The following is a 14,048-nucleotide window of genomic DNA, read 5'->3' on the forward strand; positions in this document are numbered from 1 at the left end:
AGTCTGTCGCGTCGAAATCCGTGAAGCAGCATTTGACCGATCCTGTGATTTCATTTTAAATACCTCGTATTTGCATGCTCTGAGCTGATTTGAGCATTTAAAATGATGTTGGACAATGATTATAACAATATTTATGAAGCCACAACACAAGGGATTGCCATATCCTGAAGTAATCACTAATTTTTGTGAGTAGTTACTTGCACTGTGGTTACTATTATTCAACAAATCTGTTGTATCTTAAAAGGAACGTGTTCAGAGGGACTGAAGGGTGACACAGTGGAGCAGTGGTTAGCCTCGTAGCAAGAGTCTTCCTGGTTTGATCTTTGGTTAGGCCACGGTCTTTCTGGGTGAAGTTTGCATAATGGCTTCATGATATTAGGAAACCATTTGTTAATAAATAGTAGGATATATATAGTTTGGTAATATGTGACTTTTGTCAAGTGCCCCTACGTGACCTTGATCAGAGTCTCATTATTTGAGGTATTTGAAGTGACATCACAGGATCAGTCAAATGCTGCTCTGTGGTGTTTGATGAATCAGAATTTGAAATCAATTCCTTCTGCATGACAAGACTCCTGTGACCTGAGGCCACTGTGATGCTGTGGCCCAAGGGCTCCACACATTGGCATCATAGCTTGGCTCAGTCAGAGTTACACATTTTTCGGTTGGACTGCTATGTAATCTCACTTTTGTCTTATAAAAAACAAGTTATGTTAAAAACTTTTAAGCAAACAAAAAGCTTTCAATCATGATTTTTATAGCATCAAATAACCTGAAACCAAACTTATAAAATGGAACATTTCAACATACACTAGGGTGATAGGTCTCTTTCCTCATCCTTAAGCCACTCAATGTCGCCCATCACTCTGCTCTCCAGTTCCTAACTGGCGATGGCTTTAGAATGTATCACTGTGTGGCATATGGAAAAGTTTGGTGAAGGGAACAATCTTGGATTTTATTTATTTACAAAGCACTAATTTGTAAACTTCCCTGATTATCTTACATGTCTTTTTAACTAAAGATCAGTTTCATACTGCACAAGGTCGCCTCACACATGTGGAACAACTTACAAAAGCTTACAAAATGAGACAAAGTGATCCCCTTTAATTAATAATTCCATTTTACCTGACATCCAGAAGAATGAATGTGTTTTCCATAAAATCTCGTTGCTCTTCCTATGTTTATGTCCTGTCTCTTGTGGTTTGTTGTGTTGTCTTTTGTTAAATGTTGTGTGTTGTAAAATGTACTGATGTAGAGTGAGCAGCTTTCTTTACTGTATGAGTTTGCACTGCAGTATATGGATATTCTCAATACCATCCAGTTAGTAAGGCAGCTTAATGAGGGAGTGACATAGGGATGTTTGGAAAAGTTATGTTTAAAATTATTGGATATAATAGGAATAGTAAAGAACTATGTGAATTTATTTCTGTTTTTTACCGTAATACACTCAATACTGAGAGGCTTTTTTAAAGGTAGGATGTTTATGAGCGATTGAGCTCGGTGGAAAAAACTCTCAGGAGGACTTGGAGATGAAGGTGTAAGATGGGAATTTTTATTGTCCCATATATAAGGCCGACAAGGCAGAATTAACAAGGTAAATATAGAATAAAACAAAAGGGCGAAAAAACAAACACTTGGAAATAAGAAAATAAATTGGCACATGGGCTCAATCAAATAATTACAATATCAATATACTTCTAAGAAAACGCTTCTCGGGAGAGCTCTTAGACTCACGTCTTTCCATCAGCAACTCTCCCTACAGAATGAACAGACAGGCTTAAATGAGACCTAACCCTGCCCCCACAATTGGAACAAACCAACATAGTATCATACGCAGGGGTGTCACAGGTAAGGCAATCCCCGAAGCTTTAACAGCTTATACCACAAATTCCTTATGGCTGTAAAAATACCCTGCAACATATTTACAATACAATTGCTCCATGAAGGCATAGCCAACTTATAATATAACAGCATAAACAACATTAAATACCCCGCGGGTTCACTTCGGCTAACCCGGAATGTGAGTGCCTATTTACCTCCGAATCACGGGCTGCTCAATTTTCACACAAACAAAAACAAAGACGCGGCGCTGAACCACGGTAAGACCAACGCTGTGTAATATAGAATTAATGTGGGATTTTAAACTAAATAAACGTAACATTTATAACACAAGACATTGTATGGCGTGGTGATTTTAACAGAAAACCGACGGGTACAAAGGTATTTAAACTGTAGCGGTGCAATGGTTGAAGGAAGCTTTTGCTATATGCACAGAAGTTTGGATGAAAAATGGACGGGTTAACAAACATAACCACGGTATATGGACCCGGACAACAGACATGCAACACATACAGTTAACATTGATAATGAATACACGTGTAAACGGGGCAGTGTATTACTGCCGTGACGGTCGCCGTGCGCACCGTCACAGGCTTCAAAGTAATTTTCATCTATATTTATTGTGATTATTCCAACATGAACATGTTATACATCATTTGAATGTATTTCAATGCAATAACTGAAATGTACTGCTACAAACAGTATTTAATGTTGTTGTAAGGTTTATGATAGAATTCTTTGACTGCATAAGGCTTGATTAAAGGTTCAGTGTGTAGAATTTAGTGACATCTACTGGTGAAGTTGCATGTTGCAGCTAAATACCCCTCACCTCACCCTCCCCTTCAAAACACGATAGCGAACCTGTGGTAGCCTACAGTTATCAGTTACTATTGTACTTAATATAATCCTAATGTTTGTACTTTGTAATTGACCATATGTAAAGTATGTCGAAATATATGAATACTGAACAAACACAGGATCTATGATCTATGAAATGTAAACTGAATATTTGTGATTGATTAACTATTTGCTAATTTGTAAAATATCTGCACAATATGGAGTATGGTTTCAATTGTAATACAACTAATTATTGATAGATTTGTCAGAATTAACAATTTTGTTTGCAACTCAATAAATACATAGATACAATTATTTCATCATTTGATCATTTAATGCACAATAAAAGAGAAATTATGAAAATAATTTTCAAATGAAATATGCATCCATCATAAAATTGATTAAAATTAAAACAAAATCTTAAGCTTGAGAAGTATTTAATAGATAAGAATGCAATCACAATATTATACAAATATCAGTCAATCAATCAATTTGTGGACAATAGGGATTAACAAGGTGCGACCTCCCCTGTCCTTAACTCTCAACAGAGTATATTGAGATGCAATAACTTCAGCTCTTGGATATTTAGTTATTTTCGAACAATCAATAAATAATTTCCTACAATTAGAAGGGTATAACTTGATTTTAGATATGTTACATATTGATTAACTATTAGACAGGATTGCAGCCTGCAAACTTCATATATGACTCTGTTTAAAGTTTATTTCAAACCCAAACTAATGTTTATACTGGCTTCTGAACTAAAGGTACAGAGGCAAATCCCGATGCATTTGATTGGCCTCTGTCTTCATGGTGGTGTCATATAAAGTGAATGCAAACTATAAAATTAGGTTTGTCTTGGTCGTAAAGAGAGAAACACACAAGTTGCATCCAGTTAATGGGTTAAACATTTCTTTTATTGCATATTCACAATTATTGGCTGTAAATGTAGGATGGTTACAAAAAATGACAAATGTTTAAATAAATAAAGATAAGAATACTCATACTGTATTTGTGTGGGATATTTGCATTTCTTGCATCTGATATTTGTAATCACTTACAAGGCTACAAAAATACAATATCATTTTAAGTAGTCTAGCCAATAACAAAAAAACACACATAAAACATACGTGTCAAAACACTGTACAATTCCCTGTTTAACCGTGTGTTGAGGTAAAAACGTATTACTTCCTCATTGTGAGGGCGAGAAACTCCTGTCTGGTCTTGAAATCGTCATGGAATCTTCCCAGCATGACACTGGTAACGGTGCTGGCGTTCATCTTCTGCACACCTCTCATCACCATGCACATATGACTGTTTATGCAACAAAACAAATACAACAGTTGATTAATCTTATGTTTACACCAGCTTCTCAATGTTGAATGTTCTCCATTAATCCTCCACACGTAAAAATAACACGGTGCAATTTGTGAGAAAAGTCAGGACCATGATAGAAAAGAGGTGAATACTCACACAGCCTCAATCACCACTGCTACTCCCGCAGGCTCCAGAGCCTCAGAGATGGCTGAAGCGATCTGCTTGGTCAGACGCTCCTGAACTGTGGAGACATTTTGAGAATGAATGATAAGCAAGGACAAAGAGAGACAGATGAAGAAATTAATCTTAGTCGAATGTTTTACCTTGAAGCCTCCTGCTGTAGATCTCAACAATTCTGGAAGAAGGTAAAAATAGAGAATTTTATACATGGGTTTGTGCGTGTGTGTGCTTGCCTGTGGGTTGTGTGTTTGTTTCTTGTCGTCACCTACCTTGCAAGTTTGCTGAGACCAACCACTTTCTTGTTTGGGAGGTATGCTATGTGAGCCTAAAACACAACAATGCAGTTTGTCAGGGTACAGGCTCACTAAATCTCATGAAGAATATAAGAATCTGCTCCTATCATTATAGCTTTTGTAAATGTAAAGTAAGAGTTTTATAAGAATGTTTAATAGCTTTGTTATTAAGTTACCTTGCCGAAGAAGGGCACCAGGTGATGTTCACAGAGAGAGAACAGCTCGATGTCCTTGACAATCACCATCTCCTCGTGGTTCTCGTCAAAGATTGCGTCGTTCAAGATGTCTGTGTGAAGATTGAAAATTTGCTCCATATAATAAACAGTATTGGATCAAAGGATGATATCAATATGACAGAGTCAGAGATTTGTCTACTTGTAAAGACCTAGCCTTTAGCAAACTATGGTAGTCTGTGAACCTATTCATGTGTCACAGGAGGAAATGAGACCAGGACAATAAGCCTTTGACATATTGTGGCGTTGAAAACTAAAAATAAACTAAAGTTACATGATATTATCAAAATGTACTTTTGATCTTATTCAAATGTTTTATGTAAACATGAAATGTTTCAACTCATTTTTGCGAAACTTAAGCACTACTCAAGGTATTGTCATCATCAGTCACATAAATTGTATCCTTTTAGTATCCTCACCCTGGGTGGTTTCTTTGTAGCCTTTGGTGAGGAACTGCATGGCTTTGGCTGCACGCAGCGGTGTCCGTAGGAGTCCCTCTCGGCCAACGTCCTCTCCAAGCTCACTCAGTATGGTGCTGTAGGATTTCTCAATCAGGGACCGCTTTTGGGATTCTTCAGCTTCCTTGGACTCTTTCTCTTTGCACAAGTCGTTATGTTTGGACTCGATACCCATGTTCATGTACTCGGACACGACTCCGTTCATCTCTGATGCATGGTGATACTCCATTCTGACCAGTTGTTCGTCAGCAAAACACTGCAGGATACGATGAAACAGGCCCAGTGGTTTGCTGTTGGCTAAGTGGTGTCAGAGAGGATGTAGCCATTGTTTTTAAAGCCTGATGTGGAGGCCTGAGGCAACGGCATCACAGGAGCGTCAAGACCATGCAGGAGAAATCAATTTCAAAGTCTGTCGCGTTGAAATCCGTGAAGCAGCATTTGACCGATCCTGTGATTTCATTTTAAATACCTCGTATTTGCATGCTCTGAGCTGATTTGAGCATTTAAAATGATGTTGGACAATGATTATAACAATATTTATGAAGCCACAACACAAGGGATTGCCATATCCTGAAGTAATCACTAATTTTTGTGAGTAGTTACTTGCACTGTGGTTACTATTATTCAACAAATCTGTTGTATCTTAAAAGGAACGTGTTCAGAGGGACTGAAGGGTGACACAGTGGAGCAGTGGTTAGCCTCGTAGCAAGAGTCTTCCTGGTTTGATCTTTGGTTAGGCCACGGTCTTTCTGGGTGAAGTTTGCATAATGGCTTCATGATATTAGGAAACCATTTGTTAATAAATAGTAGGATATATATAGTTTGGTAATATGTGACTTTTGTCAAGTGCCCCTACGTGACCTTGATCAGAGTCTCATTATTTGAGGTATTTGAAGTGACATCACAGGATCAGTCAAATGCTGCTCTGTGGTGTTTGATGAATCAGAATTTGAAATCAATTCCTTCTGCATGACAAGACTCCTGTGACCTGAGGCCACTGTGATGCTGTGGCCCAAGGGCTCCACACATTGGCATCATAGCTTGGCTCAGTCAGAGTTACACATTTTTCGGTTGGACTGCTATGTAATCTCACTTTTGTCTTATAAAAAACAAGTTATGTTAAAAACTTTTAAGCAAACAAAAAGCTTTCAATCATGATTTTTATAGCATCAAATAACCTGAAACCAAACTTATAAAATGGAACATTTCAACATACACTAGGGTGATAGGTCTCTTTCCTCATCCTTAAGCCACTCAATGTCGCCCATCACTCTGCTCTCCAGTTCCTAACTGGCGATGGCTTTAGAATGTATCAATGTGTGGCATATGGAAAAGTTTGGTGAAGGGAACAATCTTGGATTTTATTTATTTACAAAGCAGTAATTTGTAAACTTCCCTGATTATCTTACATGTCTTTTTAACTAAAGATCAGTTTCATACTGCACAAGGTCGCCTCACACATGTGGAACAACTTACAAAAGCTTACAAAATGAGACAAAGTGATCCCCTTTAATTAATAATTCCATTTTACCTGACATCCAGAAGAATGAATGTGTTTTCCATAAATTCTCGTTGCTCTTCCTATGTTTATGTCCTGTCTCTTGTGGTTTGTTGTGTTGTCTTTTGTTAAATGTTGTGTGTTGTAAAATGTACTGATGTAGAGTGAGCAGCTTTCTTTACTGTATGAGTTTGCACTGCAGTATATGGATATTCTCAATACCATCCAGTTAGTAAGGCAGCTTAATGAGGGAGTGACATAGGGATGTTTGGAAAAGTTATGTTTAAAATTATTGGATATAATAGGAATAGTAAAGAACTATGTGAATTTATTTCTGTTTTTTACCGTAATACACTCAATACTGAGAGGCTTTTTTAAAGGTAGGATGTTTATGAGCGATTGAGCTCGGTGGAAAAAACTCTCAGGAGGACTTGGAGATGAAGGTGTAAGATGGGAATTTTTATTGTCCCATATATAAGGCCGACAAGGCAGAATTAACAAGGTAAATATAGAATAAAACAAAAGGGCGAAAAAACAAACACTTGGAAATAAGAAAATAAATTGGCACATGGGCTCAATCAAATAATTACAATATCAACATACTTCTAAGAAAACGCTTCTCGGGAGAGCTCTTAGACTCACGTCTTTCCATCAGCAACTCTCCCTACAGAATGAACAGACAGGCTTAAATGAGACCTAACCCTGCCCCCACAATTGGAACAAACCAACATAGTATCATACGCAGGGGTGTCACAGGTAAGGCAATCCCCGAAGCTTTAACAGCTTATACCACAAATTCCTTATGGCTGTAAAAATACCCTGCAACATATTTACAATACAATTGCTCCATGAAGGCATAGCCAACTTATAATATAACAGCATAAACAACATTAAATACCCCGCGGGTTCACTTCGGCTAACCCGGAATGTGAGTGCCTATTTACCTCCGAATCACGGGCTGCTCAATTTTCACACAAACAAAAACAAAGACGCGGCGCTGAACCACGGTAAGACCAACGCTGTGTAATATAGAATTAATGTGGGATTTTAAACTAAATAAACGTAACATTTATAACACAAGACATTGTATGGCGTGGTGATTTTAACAGAAAACCGACGGGTACAAAGGTATTTAAACTGTAGCGGTGCAATGGTTGAAGGAAGCTTTTGCTATATGCACAGAAGTTTGGATGAAAAATGGACGGGTTAACAAACATAACCACGGTATATGGACCCGGACAACAGACATGCAACACATACAGTTAACATTGATAATGAATACACGTGTAAACGGGGCAGTGTATTACTGCCGTGACGGTCGCCGTGCGCACCGTCACAGGCTTCAAAGTAACTTTCATCTATATTTATTGTGATTATTCCAACATGAACATGTTATACATCATTTGAATGTATTTCAATGCAATAACTGAAATGTACTGCTACAAAAACAGTATTTAATGTTATTGTAAGGTTTATGATAGAATTCTTTGACTGCATAAGGCTTGATTAAAGGTTCAGTGTGTAGAATTTAGTGACATCTACTGGTGAAGTTGCATGTTGCAGCTAAATACCCCTCACCTCACCCTCCCCTTCAAAACACGATAGCGAACCTGTGGTAGCCTACAGTTATCAGTTACTATTGTACTTAATATAATCCTAATGTTTGTACTTTGTAATTGACCATATGTAAAGTATGTCGAAATATATGAATACTGAACAAACACAGGATCTATGATCTATGAAATGTAAACTGAATATTTGTGATTGATTAACTATTTGCTAATTTGTAAAATATCTGCACAATATGGAGTATGGTTTCAATTGTAATACAACTAATTATTGATAGATTTGTCAGAATTAACAATTTTGTTTGCAACTCAATAAATACATAGATACAATTATTTCATCATTTGATCATTTAATGCACAATAAAAGAGAAATTATGAAAATAATTTTCAAATGAAATATGCATCCATCATAAAATTGATTAAAATTAAAACAAAATCTTAAACTTGAGAAGTATTTTATAGATAAGAATGCAATCACAATATTATACAAATATCAATCAATCAATCAATTTGTGGACAATAGGGATTAACAAGGTGCGACCTCCCCTGTCCTTAACTCTCAACAGAGTATATTGAGATGCAATAACTTCAGCTCTTGGATATTTAGTTATTTTCGAACAATCAATAAATAATTTCCTACAATTAGAAGGGTATAACTTGATTTTAGATATGTTACATATTGATTAACTATTAGACAGGATTGCAGCCTGCAAACCTCATATATGACTCTGTTTAAAGTTTATTTCAAACCCAAACTAATGTTTATACTGGCTTCTGAATTAAAGGTACAGAGGCAAATCCCGATGCATTTGATTGGCCTCTGTCTTCATGGTGGTGTCATATAAAGTGAATGCAAACTATAAAATTAGGTTTGTCTTGGTCGTAAAGAGAGAAACACACAAGTTGCATCCAGTTAATGGGTTAAACATTTCTTTTATTGCATATTCACAATTATTGGCTGTAAATGTAGGATGGTTACAAAAAATGACAAATGTTTAAATAAATAAAGATAAGAATACTCATACTGTATTTGTGTGGGATATTTGCATTTCTTGCATCTGATATTTGTAATCACTTACAAGGCTACAAAAATACAATATCATTTTAAGTAGTCTAGCCAATAACAAAAAAACACACATAAAACATACGTGTCAAAACACTGTACAATTCCCTGTTTAACCGTGTGTTGAGGTAAAAACGTATTACTTCCTCATTGTGAGGGCGAGAAACTCCTGTCTGGTCTTGAAATCGTCATGGAATCTTCCCAGCATGACACTGGTAACGGTGCTGGCATTCATCTTCTGCACACCTCTCATCACCATGCACATATGACTGTTTATGCAGCAAAACAAATACAACAGTTGATTAATCTTATGTTTACACCAGCTTCTCAATGTTGAATGTTCTCCATTAATCCTCTGCATGTAAAAATAACACGGTGCAATTTGTGAGTAAAGTCAGGACCATGATAGAAAAGAGGTGAATACTCACACAGCCTCAATCACCACTGCTACTCCCGCAGGCTCCAGAGCCTCAGAGATGGCTGAAGCGATCTGCTTGGTCAGACGCTCCTGAACTGTGGAGACATTTTGAGAATGAATGATAAGCAAGGACAAAGAGACACAGATGAAGAAATTAATCTTAGTCGAATGTTTTACCTTGAAGCCTCCTGCTGTAGATCTCAACAATTCTGGAAGAAGGTAAAAATAGAGAATTTTATACATGGGTTTGTGCGTGTGTGTGCTTGCCTGTGGGTTGTGTGTTTGTTTCTTGTCGTCACCTACCTTGCAAGTTTGCTGAGACCAACCACTTTCTTGTTTGGGAGGTATGCTATGTGAGCCTAAAACACAACAATGCAGTTTGTCAGGGTACAGGCTCACTAAATCTCATGAAGAATATAAGAATCTGCTCCTATCATTATAGCTTTTGTAAATGTAAAGTAAGAGTTTTATAAGAATGTTGAATAGCTTTGTTATTAAGTTACCTTGCCGAAGAAGGGCACCAGGTGATGTTCACAGAGAGAGAACAGCTCGATGTCCTTGACAATCACCATCTCCTCGTGGTTCTCGTCAAAGATTGCGTCGTTCAAGATGTCTGTGTGAAGATTGAAAATTTGCTCCATATAATAAACAGTATTGGATCAAAGGATGATATCAATATGACAGAGTCAGAGATTTGTCTACTTGTTAAGACCTGGCCTTTAGCAAACTATGGTAGTCTGTGAACCTATTCATGTGTCACAGGAGGAAATGAGACCAGGACAATAAGCCTTTGACATATTGTGGGGTTGAAAACTAAAAATAAACTAAAGTTACATGATATTATCAAAATGTACTTTTGATCTTATTCAAATGTTTTATGAAAACATGAAATGTTTCAATTCATTTTTGCGAAACTTAAACACTACTCAAAGTTTTGTCATCATCAGTCACATAAATTGAATCCTTTTAGTATCCTCACCCTGGGTGGTTTCTTTGTAGCCTTTGGTGAGGAACTGCATGGCTTTGGCTGCACGCAGCGGTGTCCGTAGGAGTCCCTCTCGGCCCACGTCCTCTCCAAGCTCACTCAGTATGGTGCTGTAGGATTTCTCAATCAGGGACCGCTTTTGGGATTCTTCAGCTTCCTTGGACTCTTTCTCTTTGCACAAGTCGTTATGTGTGGACTCGATGCGCATGTTCAGGTACTCGGACACGACTTCGTTCATCTCTGATGCATGGTGATACTCCATTCTGACCAGTTGTTCGTCAGCAAAACACTGCAGGATATGATGAAACAGGCCTGGTGGTTTGCTGTTGGCTGAGTGGTGTCAGAGAGGATGTAGCCATGGTTTTTAAAGCCTGATGTGGGGCCCTGAGGCAACAGCATCACAGGAGCGTCAAGACCATGCAGGAGAAATCAATTTCAAAGTCTGTCGCGTCGAAATCCGTGAAGCAGCATTTGACCAATCCTGTGATTTCATTTTAAATACCTCGTATTTGCATGCTCTGAGGTGATTTGAGAATTTAAAATGATGTTGGACAATGGTTATAACAATATTTATGAAGCCACAACACAAGGGATTGCCATATCCTGAAGTAATCACTAATTTTTGTGAGTAGTTACTTGCACTGTGGTTACTATTATTCAACAAATCTGTTGTATCTTAAAAGGAACGTGTTCAGGGGGACTGAAGGGTGACACAGTGGAGCAGTGGTTAGCCTCGTAGCAAGAGTCTTCCTGGTTTGATCTTTGGTTAGGCCACGGTCTTTCTGGGTGAAGTTTGCATAAGGGCTTCATGATATTAGGAAACCATTTGTTAATAAATAGTAGGATATATATAGTTTGGTAATATGTGACTTTTGTCAAGTGTCCCTATGTGACCTTGGTCCCTTGGTGACCATCATGAAGTTCTGTGGAGTCTATTATTCATCACAATTTATATATTCAACTTATCATAAAAGGTTTAAAAGACTTTTTCAAAATGTCAATATGAACAAAATGGGGCCTGGCTTATATTTTATTATATATTTGAATTTATGTGTGAAATCCTCAGCAAACTCCAATCAGAGTCTCATTATTTGAGGTATTTGAAGTGAAATCACAGGATCAGTCAAATGCTGCTCTGTGGTGTTTGATGAATCAGAATTTGAAATCAATTCCTTCTGCATGAGTAACCTGAGGCTACTGTGATGCTGTGGCCCAAGGGCTCCACACATCGGCATCACAGCTTGGCTCAGTCAGAGTAACACATTTTTCGGTTGGATTGTTTTGTAATCTCACTTTTTGTCTTTTAAAAAACAGTTATGATAAAAACTTTTAAGATATCAATCATGATCTTTATGCCATCGAATAACTTGAAACCAAACTTATAAAAGGAAACATTTCAACATTCACTAGGGTTATATGTCTCTTTACCTATCCTTCACAAGTTTGCCCCACAAAAGTGGAACAACTTACAGAAGCTTACAAAAGTAGACAGACTGATCCCCTTTAATATTTAAATCCATTTTTCAGTTTTCCATAAATTCTCATTGCTCTCCCTATGTTGATGTCCTGCCTATTGTTGTTTGCTGTGTTGTCTTTTGTTAAAAATTGTGTATTGTCATATTTACTGATGTTAAGTGAACTGATTTCTTTAATGATGCTTTTTTGTGTTGTACAGTGGTATGAATTTGCCCTGCAGTATACGGATATTTTTAATACCATCCAGTTAGTTAGGCCGCTAAATGAGGGAGTGACATAAGGATGTTTGGAAAACTTATGTTTAAAGTTATTGAATATAATAGGAATAGTAAAGAACTATGTGAATTTGCCGTTTCTTTACAGTAAGACACTCAATACTGAGCAGTTTCAAAGTAACTTTTATCTATATTTATTATGATTATTCAAACAATTGTATATTATACATCATTTGAATGTATTATAATTCAATAACTGCTACGTACTTCTACAAAAACAGTATTTTATGTTATTGTAGAGTTTATGATATAACCCTTTTGGCTGCAAAAGGCTTGATTAAAGGTTCAGTGTTTAGAAAATAGGAACATCTAGTGGTGAAGACGCATTTTGCAGTTAAATACCCCTCACCTCAACCTCCCCTTCCAAACACGATAGAGATCCAGTGGTCGCCTTCAGTTCTCATAAAATTAAAACAAAAGGTGTTTGAGTTTGGACTAATGTAAAAAACATGGCTGCCTCAGTAAAGAGGACCCACTCCTGAGTAAATATAAAGTAATTAAATATAAAGGGCCGATTCTAGCGTAAAGAAAACAACAAGTTAGATGAAACACACTAGTGAAACATCCTAAGATTATTTTACACAATTTCAGCTATTATATTCCTTCACATAATCTTACACACTGGACCTTTAACTAATTTCCCTTTGTTTGCTTCAATTTGCTTCCCTTGAGCTTCTGTAACTCATTTAGTCAGTCTGGTGGACGCCACATTATCACGTCAAAGAGGCTGTGTTGTGTCTGTATATTTCAGCTGTATAGAAATCATTTTGTCATACTTCTCCACAGTCTTCAACGCATGTTCCTTTGTTTCCACAGACGTTTTGCACATCAGCACTTATACTTCCAAGAATCATGATTCCCTCTGTCATGTTTCTTTCACGTCACATTACCTTCTCCGAAGACAATGTTTGACGTTTCCAATATCAGCCATGGTCCAGATCTTAAGCCTGGCTTAAATAGTTTATCATTAACTTTGCAGTGTTAAAAAATGTATGTTTTATAGATCCTACTTCAGAATCATAAAACCCTGTATTTACCATACAAAATTAAAATAAAGATTTTAGAAAACACAAGTTGAAATGACTTCAAACAGAACCAAAATATTACCATAACCAAAAAATGATTGAAAGATACAGCAAGTGATTTGTCTTAAGCAGATATAATAGTGAGTTATTTGTGAGAGGTTTATTTTTTTAAATAATCCAACAGATCGATCCATCCAGCACATGATCACAGCTCAACCAGCTGACTGCCTTGTGCTCTAGAAGAATACTGGTGTCTACTACTCTGCTCTACCTTTGACTTTATCATAAAGTAACAAGCACATCAGTCAGAACATAGCCACATTTGCAAATGATCAATACACTCAATGGTTTATTATTTCGCTTGTTCTACAGCAGTGCTGGGAAATCTTCTCTCTTTCTCTCTCTCAATTTTTATAACATCCTTTGTGGGCATCGCTGTTACTGATCACATTAATCACATAACCCTATGATGGCTGGAAGTGGAACTGCTTCTCTTTGGCAAGGCGTCTGATGATAGTGATGATGATAATACTCACAGCTGTTAAAGTTCAAATAAGGTACTCGGACTTGCACAATGCTCAGG

General features: G+C 37.1%; 2 protein-coding genes across 2 annotated transcripts; both read right to left on the bottom strand.

Moving 5' to 3' along the window:
- Nucleotides 1–3,860: 3,860 nt before the first annotated feature.
- Nucleotides 3,861–5,386, bottom strand: LOC133960959 (GTP cyclohydrolase 1 2-like). The gene is made up of 6 exons (XM_062395852.1): nt 5,119–5,386; nt 4,643–4,752; nt 4,443–4,498; nt 4,317–4,348; nt 4,150–4,234; nt 3,861–3,990 (listed from the first exon to the last, which is right to left on the bottom strand). Exons 1-6 carry the CDS (start codon nt 5,384–5,386, stop codon nt 3,861–3,863), a joined length of 681 nt encoding a protein of 226 aa, XP_062251836.1.
- Nucleotides 5,387–9,309: 3,923 nt separating this feature from the next.
- Nucleotides 9,310–10,951, bottom strand: LOC133960951 (GTP cyclohydrolase 1 2-like). Its single transcript, XM_062395843.1, has 6 exons — nt 10,684–10,951; nt 10,208–10,317; nt 10,008–10,063; nt 9,882–9,913; nt 9,715–9,799; nt 9,310–9,555 (listed from the first exon to the last, which is right to left on the bottom strand). Exons 1-6 carry the CDS (start codon nt 10,949–10,951, stop codon nt 9,426–9,428), a joined length of 681 nt encoding a protein of 226 aa, XP_062251827.1. The 3' UTR covers nt 9,310–9,425.
- Nucleotides 10,952–14,048: the final 3,097 nt, after the last annotated feature.

Source organism: Platichthys flesus, chromosome 9 (genome assembly GCF_949316205.1).
Source record: "Platichthys flesus chromosome 9, fPlaFle2.1, whole genome shotgun sequence".
Classification (NCBI taxonomy): Eukaryota; Metazoa; Chordata; class Actinopteri; order Pleuronectiformes; family Pleuronectidae; genus Platichthys; species Platichthys flesus.